Consider the following 23,352-nt stretch of genomic DNA (forward strand, 5'->3'; position numbering starts at 1 on the left):
AAATGGATGGGAGAAAATATTTTTTGTGAAAATGGGGAGTAAATGGCTTTGGGCTAAGGTCTTTGTAACCACTAAATATGTTTAAACAGGAGTTTAATTCAGAGATGAAATGAAATGAGTTGAAATAATTTATAAATAATAGAATAAAAATTAAATTATTTATTATATTGTATAGAAGTTTAGAAAAATTATTTTGAAATTTTAAAAAATTAAATTATTTATGATATTTTATATAAAATTTTAAAAAAATTATAATAATTAAATAAGATGAATTAATACGGATTTTGAATCTAAAATCATAAAAGCCAATGACACACAGAAACAGACACAGACACAGAGAGAGATCCATTGTAACAAGTCAACTGCGTCTCACTCTCTCCCTTTCCTCTCTGACAAACCTTCGCACGCACACACGCGCCTCTAAATTACTATTCTACCCCTCCCTTCTCCCCTTCCATACCATTAAAGCCACACTTCTCCGCTTTCTTCCCACTCTCCCATCCCAATCGCTCGGAATGTCGCAGACTCAAACCTCCTCTCTCTCCCAGTTTCGACTGAGTAGCTCCGGTGACTTGGCACCCGGAAACGCCGATGATTCGGGTCACCCTGGGTCGAACTCCGCCAAATACAAGCTCATGTCGCCGGCCAAGCTCCCGATCTCGAGGTCCGCGTGCATCACGATCCCACCCGGGCTTAGCCCGACGTCGTTCCTCGAGTCCCCCGTGCTTCTCTCCAACATGAAGGTTAGCTTCGGTTCGGTGTCTTTTTCTCTTTGAGTTCTTAATTCTTTCCTCGAAATGTGGTGCGGCTTTGGATCAGGTTTCTACTTTCTGTTTGGCTACCGAGAAAATAAAAAAAGGTCAGAAAGTGATGGAAGATGAAAAAGAAACGAGCTTTCTGAATCGTAGACCGTGTTCCTTAGCTCAACTTTTCGAACTCAAAACCTATTTTTTACTTTCTTTTCGTTCGCGCTTCTATTCCTTCGATTCCTGATCAACTAAACGGACTTTATCTCTCAGAAATTCGTGTCGTTGCGGCTCCCAAATTTTGTAGTGTTTTGCAGCGTGGTGTTAAAAAGTATAGTGGCGAATTTCCTAGGACTTGAATGATGTGATATAGATATTTATAGATATCTCAAATTGAGCCCAAAAAAGATGCTTTCTTTGTTTTTCAGTAAAAATTCGATAACTTTTTGTCCTGTTTCAATCTCATATCACAATATAGTTTTTGATTTTCCATATGGTTTACTAAAGTTTATTATTTGGGTGCTCGAGCTGGGACCGTTTGATTCCGATGCTTGCTCATATATTATTGTATTTTTATGCATTGGCTCCTTTATGCCATGCTATATAGCATTTGCTTTGAGGGAATTGATTGTTCAAATGGAATTTGCTTTGGGGGAATATCAAATCCGGGCTTTCGTTCACAAAGTCTGAATGGCCTTTTTTATTTCTTATTTATTTTTCTTTAATGTCAGTGTTGTTTTTTCACATAATGAATCTTCTCTTTTTGTTGGGTGCTTTGCCCTTTTTGTTTGTCTTTGTTTTTAACGGTGTAGGATACCGAACCTTTTCCATTTGCATATTGTAGAACATCGAATAAATGCGTCAGCATTAATTAGTGAGGATTACTATTTGATAAATGTGCCGCAATGGCGGGCGGTAGCAGCAGAGAGGTTTGAGAGAATGTGGGTCAAGGTGATGAGAAAAGATGAGATTATGCTGAGACTGATGGAGTCTTATTATTGGGTGTATTTGCTATATTTGGTTTAAAATTTTTGTAGGCATGGTTCTGTTGAGTTGAGCATATAGATGCATACTATATTTGTTTAATTATCAAATGGGTATCGTACGAGTGATAAATGAATTTTAAACCCATCAGTAAAAAGAACTTGTACGTACTTTGCTTTTGCTTACCTTTAGTGAATTCATATTTATCCTTTTGTGGTTGTTTAAATGGAGTTTTCATGGTATAAAGTTGCTAGAATTCATTTACATACTTCATTGATCAGATGAGCTTGAACTTCTTCTATTAATTCTAGTAAGAATGATATCTGAAAACTTTGTCGGATAGTCCTTGTTAGGAACTGCCATGGAATAGTTTTGTCAAGTAGCGCTGGATTTAGGTCATAGGATTTCATGGGTAGTGCAAAACATGCATGCATTTCCCTTTTTCTATTTTAGGTTTCCTCCTTTTACCAAGACTTTGATATTGTTCTTCTGTTTGTTGATAAGATTTTTCTCCGATATTTTTCCACTTATCTTGCAGGCAGAGCCCTCTCCGACCACCGGTTCCTTTATGAAGCCTCAAGTGGTCCATGGCCCTGGTAGTTCTGCTGCACATCCGGTAACTACAGTTTGCTCCAACACCGATTCCTTCAATGAAAGAAATCCCAGCTTCTTCGAATTTAAACCTCATGCCACATCAAATATGGTATTATTCAATGAGTATTCTGTTGATGAAAATTTAAAAATGAGACATGATCTGTGTAGATATATGATCAGATGGGCCCATAGATCCCGATATATTGTTAATCATAGTTTGCCTAAGTTTATAACCTGTTTTAAATTGTGTTACTGGCTCCATTACTTATAAAAAAAATTGTATTATCGGCTCCTCAAGGCTCAAGTTGAACAATTCAGTAGATGTCTTATCGTATTAAACCTTACAGATATTAACACAACTACTAAATTAGTTCCTTATATCTCCTAGCACTGTCTCTTTCTTATTTCCTATCGGTTGTGTAATTATTATGATTGATTTCTGTATGTCAACTTCTAGTTTAATTGCTGGTGCTTTTCAATTAATTTCACATATATGTTGTCATGTGAAGATTTTTGCAAAAGATATGATAGATGAGTCTCCTTTGTAACTCTCCCTCTCTCTCATAAGAATTGAGCAGTAAAATATGGCCTTACTAATTATATATTCATAAAAGCAAAAAAAGAATCCTTTGCTATCTGTGAGGTATCGGTTGCCTGATATTATATATTTACTACAAGGTTCCTGCAGATCTGAACCACCATAGAAATGAACAATCTATCCAAGTCCAAGGCCAGTGCCATCCTCACGCCTTTGCATCATCAGCATCAGTGAAAAATGAGATGGCAGTTTCCTCAAATGAGTTGAGTCTTTCAGCACCAATTCACATGGTAACTTCAGGGGCTAGTGCACCGGCTGAAGTTGATTCAGGTGAACTAAACCATAGAGGAACCCCAAATACTGGGTTTCAAGCTTCACAATCTGAGTCTAAAGGAGGTGGAATTTCTGCTGTTGCTGAGAGGCCATCGGATGATGGATATAACTGGCGAAAATATGGACAGAAACTTGTTAAAGGATGTGAATTTCCACGTAGCTATTACAAATGTACACATCCTAACTGTGAAGTGAAAAAGCTGTTTGAGCGCTCTCATGATGGACAGATTACTGAGATTATCTACAAGGGCACACATGATCATCCTAAACCCCAACCAAGCCGTCGGTATACTTCTGGTACCATGATGACTGTCCAAGAAGAAAGATCTGATAAGGCTCCATCTTTAACTAGTCGAGATGGTAAGGAAGAAACTTCATGGTGATTTCTGTTGAGGGTGCTTTTATGGACTAATTAATGTGCTTTTTCTTTGTGCTCTGATTCTTGCATTGCAGAGAAGTCTGGCATCTATGGACAAACATCCCATGCAGTTGAGCCAAATGGTACTCCTGACCTATCTCCTGTCATGGCAAATGATGATAGTCTAGATGGTGCAGGTTCAACTCCAAATAGGATCAATGATGATGTTGAGGATGATGATTTATTCTCCAAACGGAGGTATAATGTTTCGCAATTTGAGGCTCTTAAGTTTTTCAAAAGTTGTGCATATGTGCTAAACATGGAACTGTGAATTATTAAGCAGGAAAATGGACATTGGTGGGCTTGATGTCACTCCAGTGGTTAAACCTATCCGGGAACCACGTGTAGTTGTCCAAACTCTTAGTGAGGTAGATATACTGGATGATGGGTATCGCTGGCGCAAATATGGGCAGAAAGTGGTCAGAGGTAATCCTAATCCAAGGTATGTTTTACAAGTTGATGACAAGCTTGCATCTACAGATAGTCTTTTACTTGCATGATCTGTTTCCACATGTCCTCTACTGCTCTCAGAATAATGTTGTGAATATATTACAAGTCCATTGAACTTTTTTCTCCTATGTCCTGCTACAGTATCCATTGCTTCCCAATCCTCATAGTCTATATACCACTACCAAGTAAAAATTGTGCAAAGATGGGTTTTTCTACTTATCGTCTTATATTTTTAAACCAATATGTTTTAATAAATTCTTTGGTAGAAAATTGCATTAAGTTATGGACAAACATAGGTCCAGCATAAGTCAGTGCTTCAGTAAGCTGGTCAATGTTTGTGGAAATCTTTGAGATTCTTCTTTTATGCCCGACCTAGTTTGAGCTTCATATAGCAGTCTGCATTATATGGGTTTCTGGGTGTTTGCACTTTGAAGGACCCCATTAATGAGTTCCTGTGCTGGGGCAATTTTTTTCCCCTCTTTATATCAATGTTTCCTACAGTGCAAAAAACTGCTTGTTGAATTTTGTGCATTACATCTTACTATCAATTTGACCAGTAATTCACATCAACTCCTAGAATCTCAAACTCAATTTTTGGTATTAAGACTGCTGGGCACCTCAGCTTTTTCCAGGTGAGAGTTAAAGCCAAAGGTCTTTGACTATATCTCATACGTGCAAGTTGCAAGTATCAAAGTGGTATTTACATATTGTTGTCCTGAATATAGATGGGAAGCTCAAATATGACTCCAACATGTACTTTCTCTTTATGTATATACAAATCTTCTGGCTAGGACCTATTTTTATATTGCAATATCTTTTTCTGATGTAAGTCATGTACGATGCTTGACATGGTCACATTTTATGCAGGAGCTACTACAAGTGTACAAATGCTGGATGCCCTGTTAGAAAACATGTGGAGAGGGCATCTCATGATCCCAAAGCAGTTATAACCACATATGAGGGAAAACATAATCACGATGTGCCTACTGCAAGGACAAGTAGCCATGACACAGCAGGACACACAGCTGTGAGTGGACCGTCAAGGATTATTAGATCAGAAGAAAGTGATACCATTAGCCTTGATCTTGGGGTTGGGATCAGCTCAGCTGTTGAAAATAGGTCCAACGAGCCCAGGCAGGCACATCATTCTGAAATTCTGGGAGTCCAATCTCACGCTAGCAATTCAAATTTTAAGGTGTTTCAAGCAACCCCAGTTTCAGCATATTTTGGTGTTCTAAGTACCGGCTTAAGTCGATATGGATCAAGAGAAAATCCAAGTGAAGGCCGAAAGATTGAAATTCCACCTTTAAGCCATTCCTCTTACCCATTTCCACAGAACATGGGAAAGATACTGACGGGTCCTTGAGATTCTTTACAATGCAATGATAACAAAAATAAAATACGGTGTGATTTATTTTTTATTTTTTACTTTTATGTATTTTCCTTTCTTTCTTCAGCAGTTGAGGACAAGAGGACGAGTCTCTAGATGAAAACAGGATTCGTCTTAATTTTACCTTAATATCTGAGAGCTGTTCTTGACATTGACTGCCCCCAGCAAATTTCTTTTAAGTCCAATACTGTTTGTATAATGTTGACTTCTGGGTGAAACTCTGTATAAATATGAAATTAAGACTGGTGTATGATTTTCTGACAGGAAGACTTTATTGTAACTTAAGAACTTGTAAGATACTGGAAGGAATTATGGTTTCATTTTCGCTTTTTAATGGACTTGTAATTCGATGGAAATGTTAAACCTGTAACGGGTGTAACCGATGAAGTAGCTTTGGAGTCCATACTGTATTGCACCTGGCAACAGTCGAGGGAAACGTGCAAAATTCTGAATGCCACAACGTATTCATGCATTCATGCGCGCGCGCGTATGTATATATTTATTCTTATGTACTCTGCTTATATGATTATGAAGCGATCATCCATGGTAAAAAATTGCCATTGATGCTTGTCACTAGATTTTGTATGTTCACCAAAAGACATGTCTGGTTTTGGATTCGAGTCCTTGATTGGTTTGGGAAAGGGATATGTTCACCCAAACAGGCAAAGACTCTATTTAGATGTGACGTTGGATTCTTTATGAATAGTAGTGAGTTAAGATAGTGAAATAAATTTTATAAGACCTACTTAAGATGAATTTAGAAGTGTTTAGATGTTAATATGAGTTTAAATGTATTTATGGAAAGTTGAAAAGGTTGTTAGTTCCGCATATGAATAGATGTGTTTAAAAAGATTGTGTATGGGTCTCATGTGTAAAGAGTTTTTTAGTTGAGATAAATTTAATGAATTTAAAGTTGGATATTTGGATGTCATATTCAGTTTAAAATTAGATTGAATTGAGACAATCTAAATTCCAAACAGGGCCTAAGGTTACCATTACTAGAAACTAACAAAATGACAAATATCAATTACACTTTAATGGTTCCGTTTGTTGGGGGAGCACAAACAAACCATAATTGCCATTTTTGTAGAGAATTGAATATGGTAAGAGTATTTTAGATCATTTGTGAACAGTAAAAAATAGTTAATGAATAGTAGTGAATAATATTGAACTATTTATGAATAGTAATAAAGTAGTATGGGATGGTCTCAATAGCCAAACACAGCATGTTCTAATTCTAGTTCATGCAGGTGAAGCAACTGGGCAAACAAATCCAGAAGGCTCTTTTTCAAGGGAATACAACTTCTCATTAGAAAATTCAATCCTTGTGACACTTGACAGTTGACAGAAATACTATCCCAAAATAAGAGAAGGTTAGAATCATCTAGGAAATCCCATTTTTGAACAAAAAATTTATTTGGTTGGTATGGAAGGCAAATTCATATTGAACTAGCAAACTAGCTTCTCCATATCAGCTGTGCGGAAGATATCCTCCACACCTACTCGCAAGTAGAAATAAATTGTAAATATTATAGAAGTATTATTATTTTATAAAAATATCCTTAATTTAAAACAGAATTAAAAAAAAAAAAATTGTAAAAGGGAATGATCTTTCTCACTTTCATTTTGGAATCCACAAAAGAAACTGCGAGCGAAGTTTCATTTGTATAGCAAATACAGAGATGCTGAAAATTCTCCGTACTATTTTGGCGCTTTTTGGAAGGGTGACTGACATTTGCAATTTGGTCTTTAAATGCACTGTTGGTAGAATCCAATAACCCTTTATTCAGTATTTTGTCTTTGCTTGCTTTGAGAGACTATGCAACCACGTTGAGCAATCTCCACCAATGCTATCATCTTCCCAAATCAAAACTCCAAAAGTTTCAAACGATGCATATACAGAAAAAGTTATTTTTTGTTGGTAGAATCCAATAACCCTTTATTCAGTATTTTGTCTTTGCTTGCTTTGAGACTATGCAACCACGTTGCGCATCAAATCTCCACCGATGCTATCTTCCCAAATCAACACTCCAAAAGTTTCAACCGATGCATATACAGAAAAAGTTATCTTTTTTAGCTTCATGGCACAAATATTGTTTTAAACAATATATAAAAATCAGTATAGTATGAGAGAGAGAGAGAGAGAGAGAGAGAGAGAGATGCATGCTATCTGGGTCTCCCTGAAGAAGACAGCTAACTGTAGAGTAAAGCTGACGAATGTGGTTAGCCGGGCCGGAACATGTGGAAACAGAAGTGAAAAGGATATACTGGAACGTGAGCCTGCCCATTGCACGGCAACTCCGATTCGCAAGGTGATTTTCGGCCAGACGCGAACATTGCTTTATGGTAAGTGTTTTCTTCTCCATTCTGCTTTTGAGGCTTAATTTCAACTCTAACAATGTATCTCTGTCCCATGATAGTATCAACAAAACATTTAGATTACAGTGGAGTACGATACTTACTCCTGTTTCTATGATTCTGAACAATGCTAGAAAAAATGCTGAAAAACTTTGTGAATCTTTGTCACTCGGCATGAATTCTCTATTTTGTTAAACCTTCCGTTGCCATTTTCAAAAAGGGTTGAACACTGGAGACCCATCAAGAAACATCGTTGAGCTCATCTTTCAAAGAGCGTCCACAAACCCCTCTAAGTCATCAAGAAAGATAAAAACTGTCCTCAAGGTGAAGAATTCCGTAGAAATTCTTGACAGGTTTGAAGAATATAGAGAGAAGGTGAAGAAGAAAGCCTACGAGAGATATAAAAGGAATCCAAGAAGCAAGGTGGACGGGAACGAGCTGTTACGATTCTATGGCTCTACTATGGTTTGCTGCAGTGGCAAGTCAAAGCGAGTATCTGAACTGTGTAAAGATCCCTCTTGTGAAGTCTGCAGGATTATTGAATCTAATTTTGACACAGATCGCACCAGAAGATATGGTGTCCGTTTGAGTACTGGTAGTGACGACTCGAGTGAGAACATGATTGCCACTACAAGAGTGAACAATATAAAGAGGGCTGTCATCGTTTGCAGGGCAATTGCTGGGAGCATAGGTAATATGTGGGATGGGGAATATGAAGATTTTGATTCAGTGGGAAGTGGGCTGCTTTCTAACTTTGAGTGCTTGATAGTGCCAAATCCAAATGCTATACTTCCCTGTTTCGTTATAGTTTTTGACTGATCCGGATGTTCATGTATATCTTTTTGCATTGAGCAATAATAATCCAGCTCAGATTTGCTTATAATTTAACTAATGCCATTAATGTAATACCATACTGCAAAATCAATAAGCTATCAAAAGTAGCAACGCATCAGTCAAAAGATTACCAATGGTACCCTCAATAGCTAGAAACCAGACACGTTGTTTTGCATTCCATTACTGATGTTCTGAGTGAAATTTAGGTTAGTAACATGAGATGAGGAACAAGATTTGTGAGAGACAAGGTTATTTATTCCTAACAGATACAAAAAGTAACTTGTAATGGGATTAGACTTCAAGCAACAACTTATCAATAGAAAGGTTTCTACCTCGGTTTAATCGAGGGGAAGGATAGAACGAGAGGGGAAAGAAAGAAAGACTACCGAGGAGAGTGGGGGTTAGATTTAGGTTAAACCTAAATCCAAAATTATGTCGTTTTATTAACCATTTATATATATATATATATATTATAAGTATTTTAAGCTGGGCTGTAGGTGCAGGGAAGGTGGGGGCCGGCCAGCCCGCCCCCCAACCCTACGTACATGCGGACTCGATTTACTTGGAAAGACAATGTAAATAACCACAGTAATCTGTAGGACATCATAGTGTTGGTTATAGCCCCATAAGATCCTAATAATCGAATCCAAGGGTTCAAAATAAAATCTCCAAGTCTATCTACGAGTAGGTCACAAAGGAACAGTAAAAGAGGAGAACAGGACAAGCTTTCTCCTTAACAATGATGATTGCTCTGGATAAGGTTAAATGCCCATGTGTAATCAGATTGGACCACAGAGTCACAGGACAACTGAAAGCTGGTTTTCCCAAGTTAAGAGAGGAGTACAGGGCAAACATATGCAATTGTATATGGTATTGGTACATAAGCAGGAGTCTGCAGCAGTCAAATAACTCGCTTTCTCATTTAATACTGTATCAACCAAGGCAATTGTACAATCTAACTCCTAAAAACTTAGAGATTCTCACTAGGTCTTAATGCATGTGGCAAAAGAATGTCTAGATGGACAACGTATCCCTCTCATCCTCTTTCTATAACCATCATGCCATTAACACATTAATTTGATGCCAATCCATTCATTTCCTCTTATATTTTGTGCCAATTTCAGAATTTACTTTCATAATAAGGAATTAAAGGGGAAAACAGCACTCAAACTTCTTACTTAGTGAGATTCCACAATATCCATTTTCTTTTTGCATCTTGACTCAAGGTGTTTTCTGTGTGCAAAACCCTACTAGCTTCTGCATTACGGTTATGCATGCTTGTTTACAATTGAAATTGCGCCAAAGACAGGCAGATATGTACGTAGAAACTATACATCCATGTTACTGTAAAAACAATAAACTTAGCAAGTAATTGACATTACATATAATTGGGTGCACCGTTGATAATCTTGTATAAGCGATCTCTCCTGGATTCATATTGTACCATTGAAGGAATGTATATTATTGACATAAAATAGGCGAGCTCTAACCAGAAAAGAATCGTTTCCACGACTGCCATGGGAGAAATCCACCTGCCAGAGAAGATGAGTTTAATTACACAGATGCTTGCCTAATTTAACAAATGTAGACATAACACAAAAAGATACTGAATATAGAATCAAACATACCACATCCGGGGCATCGAAAATAGTACTTATTGTCCCTGAGAACAAGCCCTGATCCTCCACATACCTCACATTTTCTCTGTGCCATCTGCCACGCAACATAATAAATTAAACAAACCATTAATAGTAAGATACTATGCAATACACTTCATAAAGCGATATAAATAGGAAGTAATGTTCTTTTATCAACATATATGTGCTTACAATTCTTTTGCTGAACTCTATCCCTGCCACCACAAAGGGTGTAACTCCAGCTGCACAAACAAGATTTTCTTTTTAGCACTAGATTTTAGAGGGTAACTACACGACGGAGTCAATATTTCAATCAAATGGTTCAATTTTCTGACTAATAATATCAGTTTAAAAGAACACGGAGAGATATTAAATACTGAACTAATCTGCTTTGGACTCTTCGATAAAAATAACGATTAGGAATTAAGAACAAGAAAATCGTAAAACATCTAAAGATGCTAATTCCTATCAGTTAATAACAGAGCCAAACGGCTGAAAACACTGTGGATGGTAAAACACAGTATATGTTATATAAAATATTAACCACAATGTCTAAAGACTAAACCTAAAACACACATACCTAATGCACCGACAACTATTTGCCAGGTGAGCTCCACCTCAGCTGGACTCGTCACCGCCGAAACATCGCTTATCGCCAGAATCCTGGTCGTTGATATTCTCCTATTTCCTTTCAAATGGGTGCATCTCTTTCGGGAAGTAAGAAGATGGGATTTTGTGGATACGAGTTTAAGGAAAGTGTGGTTCGAGTTTGGAAGTGTGGGAAGAAGCAGCGATGAAGAAATTGAAGGACCAAAGCTTCCATGAGAAAGCGTAAAGACGGTCTCAGACTCGAAGAGTGTTGGCCTTGGTGGCTTCTCAGTGATCAATCCTCGTGGTCCGGAGTCTGGACGTTTATATTTGGCCACGTCGGTTTCTCCGTCAACACATAAACGACCTAGCGTTCAACTAATTATGGTTACGTGTAAAATTGTAAATCTATCGAGCAACTAGCCGTTTGGTACATAATCAAGCAAAGCAAAGCAACTGGCCGAAACCATAAAGGTAGTAGTAGTACAGTTTGTACGAATTGGTATTTGATGAGTTGAAATCAATTTTGATGATAAACTCTGACCTCAAGGCTATGAGATAAATTTTAATTTTGAATTAAATGGATATTTTGAGAGTATTGTTGTGACGGATTCGCTTTTAGAGCAGTAACTATGGTTTAAACTGGACATGTTGTAATAGAAATACTCTTATAATTACACTAGAAGGGTTGCTACGCTGGTTACTATCTTTTCTTAAGGAAGAAGAAGGAAAAAAAAAAAAAAAAAAAAGCCGAAATGAAGCTTGGGACATGAAAACAACGACTGCCCGTCTTTCATCTTCAAAGAAACTAAAACAGTTAAAAGTAGTTAACGTCCACAACGCCCCCAAAGTAACTAATTAGTCCAATAGATTCAGATTTCCACAAGCTGAGTTGGAGTCCCCACTACCGGCAAAAAGATATATGAAGAAGAAGAAGAAGAAGATATTTTTCTGGTGAGGGTTTTTGGGTGTATTCTTTCTCTCTCTCTAAAAAATGGCGGCTTTTTTCTCTCTCTATCCCTTCAATACCATTCTCTGCACTCCTTTGAACGTCTCAGTTTTGCACTTGACCGTGCAGTCCCTCTCAAATTTTGTTGGAGGAAGAGGGGGTGGAATTGTTAAGCCGAGGGGCAGAACGTGCAGGTTCGTGGCGCTGTCGACGCACTCGACCCCTAGGATCCTCAAGTCCAACCGGAGATCGCGCTACGGCCACCTACTTTCGCCGTTCGATACTGACGACGAGGATTTTGATGATGAAGACGACGAGGTGAAGGATGATTCTTCGGCGCCCAATGTGAGCTTACTTGCGCTTTGCCTGCTTGGAGATTCTTTCCTTGCTTTTGGAAGTACGCATTTTGCTTTTAGTGAAGTCTTATTAGTCAGGATTTGACTCTGCACTTTTTGGAAGATCCTTTCGTGCTCTTGGTTTTGCTAACGAAATTATAAAAAACCCGGCTTTTTCTTTTTCAAGATTTGTTTTGTTAAAGCTCCTTTCCTACTGCTTTTGGAAGTATAATTGCTTTCTTATTCGTGCTTAGAAAAAGAAAGAGTTTTGTACTTTGTCGGACCGACTCGAACCTGCTTTATACGTTAATTTCTAGATAATGGGACTGGTTAAAATGCTAAGAAAATCGACAATTGGAGCTGGACCTCATTTTGGATCAAGAGCTGTATTGTCATTGATCCAATTGAAACGTTTTAGCCTCATTTCCAGTACTGTAGGTTTGCTTGAGATTTTACAGATTTCTGTATTGACTACTCCCATTCTAGCTAGTGGCATGTTCACAATCATGGATAAGCATCAGTTTGTATGTCATTAGAGCATGATGGTGTGCCAGTAGTTGTTACATCCATACAGATGCATGAGTTGATACAACTTGCTACTTAGATTTTCTAACACGTTTTGATATTAATGTGGGATGAGTCTGCAGGATGACTTTGCCAAAACTGCAGAACTTGATGTTAAGGGAAAGAGAATGAAGTCCCAGAACGAGCATGAAACAAGAAAAGGTAAACAGAGACAACCAGAGAGAGACTGGAGCTTCAGAGCATCCAAATCTGGACAAAACCTCAAAATTGATAAAGATCAATTGGGTGCGAGAAATGACGAGAACACTATACAAAGGAGTGACATTGGAGATTCCTATCATGATTTCAATGAAACAGAGGAAATCAGATCCTTAGATATGAATGGCAGAGGGAAGGTAAGTGTACATATTAACATGATGAGCTATCAAGTTTTCCTATGAACTGTACTGATGGGACCAAGTAGCATTACAGATGTTTTCTTTGATTACAGTTGATGACAAGGAAATCTATGGAGAACAAATATCCTCGGCTATGTGAAGAAATAGATTTGGATAAAAAATGGTTACCCCTTCTTGATTACTTGACCACATTTGGCCTTACGGAATCACACTTTATACAAATGTATGAAAGGCACATGCCTTCCCTTCAAATTAATGTGTGTTCCGCACGAGAAAGGATGGAATACTTGTTGAGTATTGGTGTCAAACATAGAGATGTGAGAAGAATACTTTTGAGGCAGCCACAAATTTTGGAGTACACAGTAGAGAAAAATTTGAAGTCCCATGTTTCTTTCTTGATGGGTTTGGGCATTCCAAGTTCCAGAGTAGGGCAGATAATTTCAGCTGCACCATCTCTATTTTCTTACAGTATTGAGAACTCATTGAAACCCACAGTTAGATACTTGGTTGAGGAGGTCGGCATCAAGGAAAAAGCTTTAGGTAAAGTCATACAACTTAGCCCTCAAATCCTGGTCCAACGCATTGGCATATCGTGGAACACGCGCTATACTTTTCTGTCAAAGGAATTGGGAGCACCAAGAGATAGTATAGTCAAAATGGTGACTAAACATCCTCAGCTCCTCCATTACAGTATTGATGATGGATTACTGCCTAGGATCAATTTCCTGAGGGCTATAGGGATGTGTAATTCTGACATCTTGAAAGTTTTGACCAGCCTTACACAGGTCAATTTGTTTCCTTGTATGCATATTTTAATTTTTTAAAATTCCTAAAACTCCTTTCTTTGGCGGGTCAGAGATTGGAGTGCTTATTTTTATGTGCTGTAAAGAGCTGTTTAATCATTCAATATTTAACAAAAAGCTGTTTAGTCTTTCATATTTTTCTCCTCGTAAATTATTTCATCCTGCCAAAATTTTCGAGTCAAATGTTGTTCAATTTATCTGATATATTCCATTTATATTCCCCTAAGCATCAGACTCTATGTTTGCAGGTATTATCCTTATCATTGGAGCAGAATCTGAAGCCTAAGTATATGTACTTGATCAATGAACTTCGTAACGAGGTGCATTCCTTGACAAAATATCCAATGTACTTAAGTTTGTCTTTGGACCAGAGAATTCGTCCTCGCCATAGATTCTTGGTTGCCCTTAAGAAAGCTCCAAAGGGGCCATTTCCTCTCAGTTCACTGGTTCCAACTGACGAATGCTTTTGTCAGCAGTGGGCTGGAACCAGTTTAGATAAATATTTGGCTTTTCGGCAGAGACTACTACTCAAGGAGTTTGCAAAGAAATACGAAAAGAAAGGATAACACTCTGCCCTCTCTATTGCGTCCTTGGCTTATGATACAAGTATTTGAATGAATAGCAGTCTCTTCATTAACTTCGGCAACGAAAAACTTCTTTTTGTTTAATTTCACTGAAATTTTAGTGAATCTCAGCATCTTTGACTTTTGTAAGCCTCTAGTAAGCAAATGCTATGCCATGGTTTGGCGAAGAGGTACTCAGCACTGTAATTGGTGCTGAAGCTGCTCGAGTGGCAAAGTTGATGTTTGCATTCTCAGTTGAAGGCGAGAGTTATTTTCTAAGTTCTGGTTATCTAAAGGCGAGATGGCATCATCGAAAAGGCTGTTATGTGAGAGTTTTAGATCCTTGAACAAGAAAGTGAATGAAAATGGAAGTCGCTTGTTGTTCAAACGATGCGGTTTACAAGCGCCAGATAGTGGATATATGCGGGAGTTTCTTCTTCCTTTCTTTCTTTTTTCCTAAGCTGTATATATTTTGGAGTTCACTCCCATCTGATAGTTCCCATGAATGATTTTGTCAATATAAAAGGTTGTATTAGTTGATTGCTACGTTATGCATCCGAGCTTCTCCAGCCATTTGCGTGCTATCCGTTCTAGTAACAACAGATGTGTTTTCCTATCAGATGGCATGCTTTTTGTTTTCCCTTTTTTTAAGCATTTTAGTATGTTAAGGAAAATTTGCAGGTTTTATTTGTTTACTGCTGAAGATCATTTTTTCCCCTTTTCTAATAGCTATAAAAATCCATTTCAACTCCTTTATGGTTCTTAAGTTGTGTTGATCGTTCTATACATTATTTGGACGTTACAAAACCATCAGAATTTTACCAACCACGGGAACGTTAAGCAAATTTCCGTTAAAAAGCTCGAATTTGTCGTCTTTGATAATTCTTCTAATCTCTTGAACGTTATAAACTGCCCCACAAATGATTGAACATTTGATGCAAATTACCTTGATTAATAGAGACTTTTGATTTAAATAAAGAGATCTACTACAAAAATAAATAGATTATACAAAATAAATCCAAAAACTGATGTGATTTCATAAAATCCGTTAGATCTACTTTATAATAAAAGTAACTTTACAATCGGCGAGAATTCTTAAGATACTGTTGATATCTTGCCCGTGATAGTCTATGCTCAATGGGTTCTCTTTGGGACAAAAGCAGAAACGGTGATGTCAAATGGTGTTTTTGACCTAATCATAGATATCTTGTCTTCTTCTGAACTTACTACAAATCCAGGTCCTTTCCCATGTTGCTTTATTCTTTTCATGACCATAAGAGGGAGAGGAAAAAGAAAGAATCTGCAAAATGCTAGTACGATTAAGGGTCAAAATGGTAGTTGGAAGACTGCAAATCCACAAATTTTTCACCTGCTTTCTATATACATCAATTAAAAGATGATGAATATTTGAATAAGCTCTAGAGGGATAATTGCCACGTTTGAAGGTAAAAGTCTTCTAGTTGAAGTTGATGCAGTTTGGTTGCCGAGCCTCTCACACCTGCACTCTCAAAACCCATTATTCTTCCTAAACTTGCGCTGTCAGTAGCCGAAAAGCAAGCATCCAAAGAAGTCCAACTTAGCCAGGGAGATATCATACAAGGTACCAATCCCATCAATGGGTGGTGTCAATTTTTTCTTTAAATAGTGAAAGATGATGAACACTGTATATTATTTCCATCCTTGCCTTTTTAAGTCCGTCTGACTTATCAATCATTGGTCATATTACTATGCCTAAACATATATAGTATTCGAAATTTTGGTAATATATGGCAAACTAGTATATTATTTTGATGTCGCTCTTATTTATTGGGACAGAAATTTTTCTGATCTGATTACAGGGCTTGTCAAATGCAAAATCAAGCGAGCAGTTTGAAAGAAAAAAGCAAGGCTATGATACACAAGTACAACCAAATCCACCAGATATGAAAACCAAAACATATTTGGAGATGGAGGATGGCCATTCTTTCTGTATCAGCAAAGAAGTGCAATAAACTAACAAAAAATACACTAGAGGTAAACTGGAATAAGCTGTGCTGCTAAACCTTTTTTGGTTGAAGATAATAAATCTATTGCAATCAGCCGATCAGTGCCGCAGAGATTCTAAACATATTTTGAACACTGCTAATATTTCGGTTCCTTTCTTCCACTAAAGACTAATAATAATTACATCCTCGGCTAAATACTCAAATCTCTTGCCTTCTTTCTGTGATTGAGATTAAGAAACTGTAGAACCTTCTGACATATACTTCTATGTATCATATTCTTCTTTTCTACTTCAATCCAAGTAATAGGGAGGAAATTCCTCCTTTGCTTCTTTGTTAGGCCATATATACTTGCAGAAAACTTTGATTGATTGTTGAACAACTCGAAAAAGGGTAAAGGAGAAAAAGCTTGTATCAAACCAAAGAAGTTGCCTTTAAACCGCACTCTTATCTCTATAATCTTCTGTGTTGCTGAACTATATGGCTGTTGAAATGCCGCTAGCTATTGGAGATGCAAATGGGCTTTCAGGGAGATTAAGAGCTTGACCGCTGAAGAACAGAAGGAAACCCCAATCAGAAAACCAATTAAAGCATAAATCTTCTGTGTAGGGGTCTCTACCAGAAGTTAATTCATACCTCTCCTGGTCAGTGTAGGTGTCTGTATGCCTGTGTTTACTGTCATCGCTAGCAGAACCACTGCTCAAAACATCCAGTAGATATCCAAATCGTTCTGCAGATGGGAAATTTAAAGGATCTGTGACAGGTATGATTTGAGTTAGAATTAAGAAGAAGAAATTCCTCAGTATAAAGCAAAACAAAGGAAACGAAGTACGAAAACCACAATGCTAGGTGGTGAGGTAAGCAAATGGATGAAACATCATACCATCAGAAACTTTTAACCCCTCCATTGAGTAGCCAAAGTAGGGCTGATTAATTGGAGGTTTCTGTGCCAACTGCAGCCCTGCGAGGCGCATCCTCTCAAGTTCAAATGCCTGTTCTTGCTCTTCCATAAGCTGCTTTCTCAGCAACCTAGAGGTTTCATCTCCTCTTGGCACTGAAAAAGAATCATTCGTCAGACAGCATAAAAACTCAATAATCACCACTGATTTTTTATATAAAATAGAGCAACCAAGTGAAAAGCAAGGACAAAACTCAGCAAAAATGATATAGAACAAGAAGCATTAATAAGGAAACAAATGTCACAACTGCAAGCTATATTTAGATAGATCTAGACTATTAAGAAAAACAAGTAACAGCTTTTCATAAATTATAACAGACTCTACTCACTTGCATGAAGCTCAGAATCCACATTAACATAGTGTGGAGAATAGTACATTTGAGGCTCGATTCTGTCCGAGTATTTCCTGATCGCATGAAAGTGAATAAGTGAGAGAGGAGTCACAACATTCAAACTTCAGATGATAAAATCCATAATGTCAATGAACAAAAAATGGAGCAAAAAGCATACCAACACACGATATTATGAAATATCAAGCAACCCTGAATTAACTCTGGTCAACAGTCAAAAATTGTAAGAAATAACTAAGCTGAAAAAGACTTGTCCATGCGAGCTTTCTAATGAAGATCCTAAGCTCCAATTCAAAGCTCTCAAAAATTTGTTTAAGATATGCAAATCTATCAACCTATCAATCTCTATATAATCTAAAGATGGGTTCTTGACAGTGTGGACAGCCAATTTACCTGTCATTAAGCTTTGACTTTTCCCTGTAAGGTTTCACAAGAACGCGAGCTCCACAAACAAAATGCGGATTTCCTTTTGCCAAAATAATTTTCACCGTGTCTGCACTATCAAAGGTTACAAACCCAAACATCCGTTTCTGTTGGCAGGGAATCCTCACATCTTCAACTCTACCAAAAGTGCTACAAACAAAACCCACAATTAGAAACCTTTTAACGCAACTTTCTACCAAGAAGAGTTTGAGATGGAATTACCTGAAGTAATTGGAGACATCCTCTTCTGTGAAAGTGCTTTCAGCTGGAAATGTTAGATATATCTGTCGTGATCCACTGACAATTGGACCAGGGTCACTTTTCTCATTCCGATTGTCTACATATTTTTCAGCATCTTCCGCCAAAATTACTGCATGCTGCCCATGAGGCCTGCAGATCATAAAAATGAACCTGAAAAGAGTACTTGTTACAAGATGAGCAACACCATTGAAGACCTAAAATTGGAGTGTACCTGTCAATTAATCGAATACTGTTTTTCAAACGAGCAAGAAGCTTTGTCAAACTATAACCAGCTTTACCATGTCTCTGGCTCTCAGTGAGATACCCTTCTGCCTGAAGAACTTTTCCAAATTTCTCATAATATATCATAGGCAAAGAAGCAATTGAAACAGGATTCCCTCTTCTTGATTTTAGAATCTCAACTATTTCTAATTCTAACTTCTCAAGTGACCTAGGTGAGAAAAATTGGTCCTCATTGATGGCATCATTTCCATACATCTGAGAGAAGCTCTCGGACATGACTTGTCCATGGAAATACCTACAGCTACTTCCATGCTTACAAAACCCCTTGTTGAAATAGTGACACGTCTTAATCGGAACTTCAGGTAGGCTTGAAAATCGTCTACTTGTTCTTGCACTTAAGTTTCCCATTGCAACATCAGGATAAAGGTAATCATTTGAAAATCCTGAGACTCCAGAATTTCCAGGTGGATCCTCTGAACCCAAAAACTGAGCCTGGTTTTGGAGTTCAGCAATAGAATCCGAGCTCCGTGATGGAATGAAATCAGAACTGTGCTTGATAACTAGCTGAGGATCCCAGTAAGGTGATGAAACGCCAAAAGCTGTTGGTGATGAAAATGGCCTTGAAGAAACATGTGAGAGAGGACTAAAAACTGGGTTGGTGGGTGGTGAGATTTGAGATGGTGAGGACTTGGTAGCTAACTGTTGTAGTTCGGCTTTGGCTTTGAAAATCACTTCATGAATCAAGGGTTCCGGACCCAAAGCCAACCTAACCATTTCATGATCCCCACGATCTTGTAAAAGAAGATACCCTACAATCTTTGTAGCATTTTCTGGTTCTAGTTTCTTGATTTTGTCGAACACAAGTTTTGTATAGTCTGAAAAATCCATCAATCATGTACCCAACTGCAAATCAACACAAAAACGTTGAATAATGGAATCACTACCCCCCAAAAGGAACTAAAAAAGTGGGAAAAACAGAAGAGGGAAAGGAACAAAGCAGAATTATATCCTATCATAGAAGCATACACTATAAATGTAAGATGAGTCAAAAGCATAGAATCTAACGCTTCCCGTCAATGAAAAAATGGAGATCTAGCATACCCTAATTTATAACATCCCTATAAATATAATAAATCAAAATAGAACATCAATTACTATCAGAATCTTCAAGAAGAGAAAAATCTGTTCCACCAAGACACACTGACACAAAAAGAAAAGAAAAGAAAAGAAATCTCGGCAAAGTCTATTGCTTTCAACCATATAAGGGAACACAGTAAAGAAATGAAGACAGAATGCAAACCCAGAAAAGCAGTAAATGATTGCCAGTATCACTAGATATACAAATTTCTCTCAAATCTGGAAAAAGGAAAATGGAAAAAACATGTTACCATAAAAATCACATTTTCAGAAAAACTTCTCTTTCCATAGAAATCAAACACAACTCCTTATGTCACCAACGTCACAAAACAGATTAATATGGAAGAAGAAACAGAATAAACACTTACAAGTTGCAACTAAGGAAACCCTACGCAAAACGAATTAATCATCCATACCACTCAATAAACTCCCATGATACACACCTTCTCATAGAAACCAAAAAAAAAATCAACTTGAAGTTCTAGGAGTTATAAATTTGCGGGAAAAGAAGAACACTTTTTCAGTCATTTGGCAACAAACCTTCAGCAAAATTTCAGTCTTGTTAGATATCTGGATCAGGTGACTTAGCCCATATATATACAACAACAACATATATCAAGTATAAAGCAAAAATCTGCATAAATATAACTCTCATTCAAGCAAGCAGATGAATAGAAAATGCAACTGCAAAAAGACTGACTAAGAAATTGGAACACACAGCACAGATGAAACACACCCACCTTATCTACGTGGTCTCATACAGTGCATACAGCAGTCAGAACTCAACGAACCAATAGAGATCAGGATCTTCTTGAAACGCCATGTTTAACTCTCTCTCTCTCTCTCTCTGTGGAAAAAAAAACCGACATCGTGGTTTTCTAAAACCCCAATTTGAAATAAAAATACACTAAATAATCACATTTTTAAAAGAGAAGGTATTTTAGTTTTTGTCAGTAGCTTGTTTTTTCAAGGCAGTTTTCGTCGATAACTTACTAGATACTACTGGCATGGTCTCCAGTGTTTATGATTTGAGAGTTTCGTTTAACTTTTCAAAACACCAGATTGAGGCTATTCCCTTCTTCTTCTTCTTTCTTTCTTTTTTTTTTTTCCTGTAAAAAAGAACAGCGAAAGAATATATTTTTCGCTGAATTTTCGAAAGTGATCTTAACTGCATGGACTACGTGATTGACATCATTATCCTTTCTAGTAGAACATATCCCATCGTAATTCTTTTATATGGAACAAAAAAATAATAATAATTCGGAAATTCCAATAAGCTAAATTTAGAAGTTCTAACCACACGTCGGCAAAATGGTCCTCCTCGGATCACAACCGTTGGATCATCCTCGAGATTTGCTGACCTCTCATCTCAATGCGGTGGGATGGGGACCATTTGTAGAGGATATATAAAACTTTGGTAGTGATAAGATTACTATCCGTCTCCAATGTCTCCTACCCAAATATATTTTAAGTTTTTTTTATTTTTTTTATCATTTTTTTAAAGTATTTTTTTTAATATCTTTAATTATTAAGAAAAAATTAAAAAAATATATAACTTTATTAATATTCACTTTCTTAATTATTAAGTAAAATTAAAAATTAAAAAAAATCAAATACAAATTGAGTAATAAATGGGTAGTAGTCGAGTAGTGATCCTATCATTATTCATAAAACTTAGTACAGTACAAAACTTATTATTATTTGGGTTTTTAATAATACTTTTTTAAAAATAATGTTACATACCGTCTTAGAATGCACGAGTTCCGAGTACTTCTTTTTAAAAAAGTAAAATTTACTTTTAATAAAATAATTTTTTTATGTAAATCTCATATTTATCTATTTTTTTAAAATGAAGTATATAAGGCTTGCACATTTTAAGACTACAAATATTATTTTTATTTTTTTAATTTCAGTAAATTTTTTTAATAAGCACACACCTTGCAACTTTGTTTATTATATATACAAATTTTACGCACAATTATTTTTGCGAATTCTTTTTAATGGTGGATTACTTTTTTTTTAAAAAAAAATGAGTATGCATGGTTGTGCATTCTAGAATTGTATCTAATATTATTTATACAAATTTTATATATATTTATTTTTATATATTCTTTAAAGATTTCATTAATATAGTTGGTTGTATTATAATTTTTTTAACATAAATCATTTTCTTGTTCTTGCAAATAATTTATGAATATTGAAACATTTATTTCACACACAAATGATCCATCTTTCTCTTTCTGAATAATAAAAACCAGAGAGAGAGAGAGAGAGAGTGTGTGTACGTACCATTTGATTCCAAAAAGGTCAAAAAATGATGAGCCCACGTACATCTAACATCATTCATTATGGGCGCCTGTAGTAATCATTAATGTTGTTTTTATTTATTTATTTGTTTTTTCATTAGGGTCCAGTTTATTTAAACAAACAAAAGTAATTATTTCGTGGGGGATTTATTGGTAATTAAAGATTGTTAAGAAGTCAGTTGGAGACTTTTGAGCAACTTTGGTTAACAAAACAGAAAAAATATAGGGAGTGACCGGTTCAACTGGCTGGATTGGGTGAAATTTTACCGGTCAACCTCGGAAAAGATCTTTGTGAGAGAGATAAGCGTGCATTCTGTTCTTCATTTTAAACCGTAGATTATGCAATCGTTATCTAGTTACTTTAAAAAAAATTTGATTTATTATTAAAATATTTATTTTTTTCATATCGATTTTATATTTATTTTTTTTAAAAGAAATTATGCAGTATTTTCGTATTCTATAATTACAAATATCATTTATCTTTTAAAAGTGTCATTGATAAGACCTACTAATTTTTCAATTTCAAATAAAAAATTAAACATATCGCAACATATTTCATACATTCAAGCACACATCTCAATCTAGCTACTTCACACATTTAAATACACTTTATTAATAAAGTCTACAAAATATAATTATTCATAAATCAACTTAAATCATCTGAAATCATGTCATAGCTAGATGCAATCTAAAGCACTTTTTCATTAAATTTGAGTTCACGAGTAAAAGTTTTCCTCTTTTATAGCTACGAAGTAGAGGGCATGCGCCGAAATCCCAATAAATAAAATTGGAATTAACTTTTTTAAAAACTTAGCTCCAAATTTTAGAAACATATAAAGTTTTTTTTTTTTTTTTTTTTATAAATAATTTACTAATAATTAATAAAACAAGTGGCTACCTTTTTGTCCAAGTCGTACAGCATCATGCATGGCATGAGACAACTAGACAAGCATCAATGATTGCCATGCAAGTTGGCCTTTCTATTGTCTTTCAACAAGTGATCATGCACTACATGCATTATCATATACTTCAAATAAAATATAATAAACAGCGATGCGGCGCTTTCTCACAATACCATTTCTTTATACTTGTATATATACTCACATTTTCTATCACTTTTTCTTTTAGCCGAAAGCCCATTTTGTAGTTTTCGAAGTATGTATGAACAAAATAATTCCATTGTTTAAAAATAAATAGAAAATTTTTCTATTTATTTATTTAAAATAATCATTTTAACGATACGTGCTGATGTGTTAAGAAATTATTAAAA

At 36.2% G+C, this 23,352-nt stretch overlaps 3 protein-coding genes across 5 annotated transcripts; 2 read left to right on the plus strand and 1 right to left on the minus strand.

Moving 5' to 3' along the window:
• Nucleotides 1-326: 326 nt before the first annotated feature.
• LOC121236711 lies at nucleotides 327-14,998 on the plus strand. The gene is made up of 11 exons (XM_041133140.1): nucleotides 327-743; nucleotides 2,269-2,433; nucleotides 3,003-3,555; nucleotides 3,649-3,811; nucleotides 3,897-4,055; nucleotides 4,931-5,427; nucleotides 8,032-8,502; nucleotides 11,863-12,164; nucleotides 12,802-13,074; nucleotides 13,170-13,862; nucleotides 14,129-14,998. Exons 1-11 carry the CDS (start codon nucleotides 516-518, stop codon nucleotides 14,444-14,446), a joined length of 3,822 nt encoding a protein of 1,273 aa, XP_040989074.1. The 5' UTR covers nucleotides 327-515; the 3' UTR covers nucleotides 14,447-14,998.
• LOC121236519 lies at nucleotides 7,451-8,694 on the plus strand. Its single transcript, XM_041132964.1, has 2 exons — nucleotides 7,451-7,799; nucleotides 8,032-8,694. Exons 1-2 carry the CDS (start codon nucleotides 7,580-7,582, stop codon nucleotides 8,628-8,630), a joined length of 819 nt encoding a protein of 272 aa, XP_040988898.1. The 5' UTR covers nucleotides 7,451-7,579; the 3' UTR covers nucleotides 8,631-8,694.
• Nucleotides 14,999-16,366: 1,368 nt separating the features above from the next.
• On the minus strand, nucleotides 16,367-20,751 carry LOC121237815 (zinc finger CCCH domain-containing protein 18-like). 3 transcript variants are annotated; one of them, XM_041134707.1, is made up of 8 exons: nucleotides 20,517-20,751; nucleotides 18,629-19,542; nucleotides 18,379-18,546; nucleotides 18,127-18,306; nucleotides 17,713-17,789; nucleotides 17,309-17,479; nucleotides 17,062-17,179; nucleotides 16,367-16,971 (listed from the first exon to the last, which is right to left on the minus strand). In XM_041134707.1, the coding sequence occupies exons 2-8, from the start codon at nucleotides 19,525-19,527 to the stop codon at nucleotides 16,902-16,904; spliced, it is 1,683 nt and encodes a 560-aa protein (XP_040990641.1). In that variant the 5' UTR covers nucleotides 19,528-19,542; nucleotides 20,517-20,751; the 3' UTR covers nucleotides 16,367-16,901. The 3 variants fall into 3 exon arrangements, with proteins under 3 accessions (XP_040990641.1, XP_040990639.1, XP_040990640.1); XM_041134705.1 differs by having other exon boundaries at nucleotides 16,367-16,974; nucleotides 20,517-20,749; XM_041134706.1 differs by lacking the exon at nucleotides 20,517-20,751 and adding an exon at nucleotides 20,317-20,498 and having other exon boundaries at nucleotides 16,367-16,974.
• Nucleotides 20,752-23,352: the final 2,601 nt, after the last annotated feature.

This window comes from Juglans microcarpa x Juglans regia, chromosome 6S (assembly GCF_004785595.1).
Source record: "Juglans microcarpa x Juglans regia isolate MS1-56 chromosome 6S, Jm3101_v1.0, whole genome shotgun sequence".
NCBI lineage: Eukaryota > Viridiplantae > Streptophyta > Magnoliopsida > Fagales > Juglandaceae > Juglans > Juglans microcarpa x Juglans regia.

Excerpts from the sequence above, each read along its gene's own strand:
- LOC121236711 (XM_041133140.1), top strand. The coding sequence starts at position 516 with ATGTCGCAGACTCAAACCTCCTCTCTCTCCCAGTTTCGACTGAGTAGC. Across the intron at positions 2,434-3,002 it reads CTCATGCCACATCAAATATG|GTTCCTGCAGATCTGAACCA; the intron begins GTATTATTCAAT and ends ATTTACTACAAG. Across the intron at positions 8,503-11,862 it reads GGCAATTGCTGGGAGCATAG|AAATGGCGGCTTTTTTCTCT; the intron begins GTAATATGTGGG and ends TCTCTCTCTAAA.
- LOC121236519 (XM_041132964.1), top strand. The coding sequence starts at position 7,580 with ATGAGAGAGAGAGAGAGAGAGAGAGAGAGAGAGATGCATGCTATCTGG. Across the intron at positions 7,800-8,031 it reads GACGCGAACATTGCTTTATG|GGTTGAACACTGGAGACCCA; the intron begins GTAAGTGTTTTC and ends ATTTTCAAAAAG.
- LOC121237815 (XM_041134705.1), bottom strand. The coding sequence starts at position 19,527 with ATGGATTTTTCAGACTATACAAAACTTGTGTTCGACAAAATCAAGAAA. Across the intron at positions 18,547-18,628 it reads AGTATTCGATTAATTGACAG|GCCTCATGGGCAGCATGCAG; the intron begins GTACACTCCAAT and ends TATGATCTGCAG. Across the intron at positions 18,307-18,378 it reads GATGTCTCCAATTACTTCAG|CACTTTTGGTAGAGTTGAAG; the intron begins GTAATTCCATCT and ends TTTTGTTTGTAG.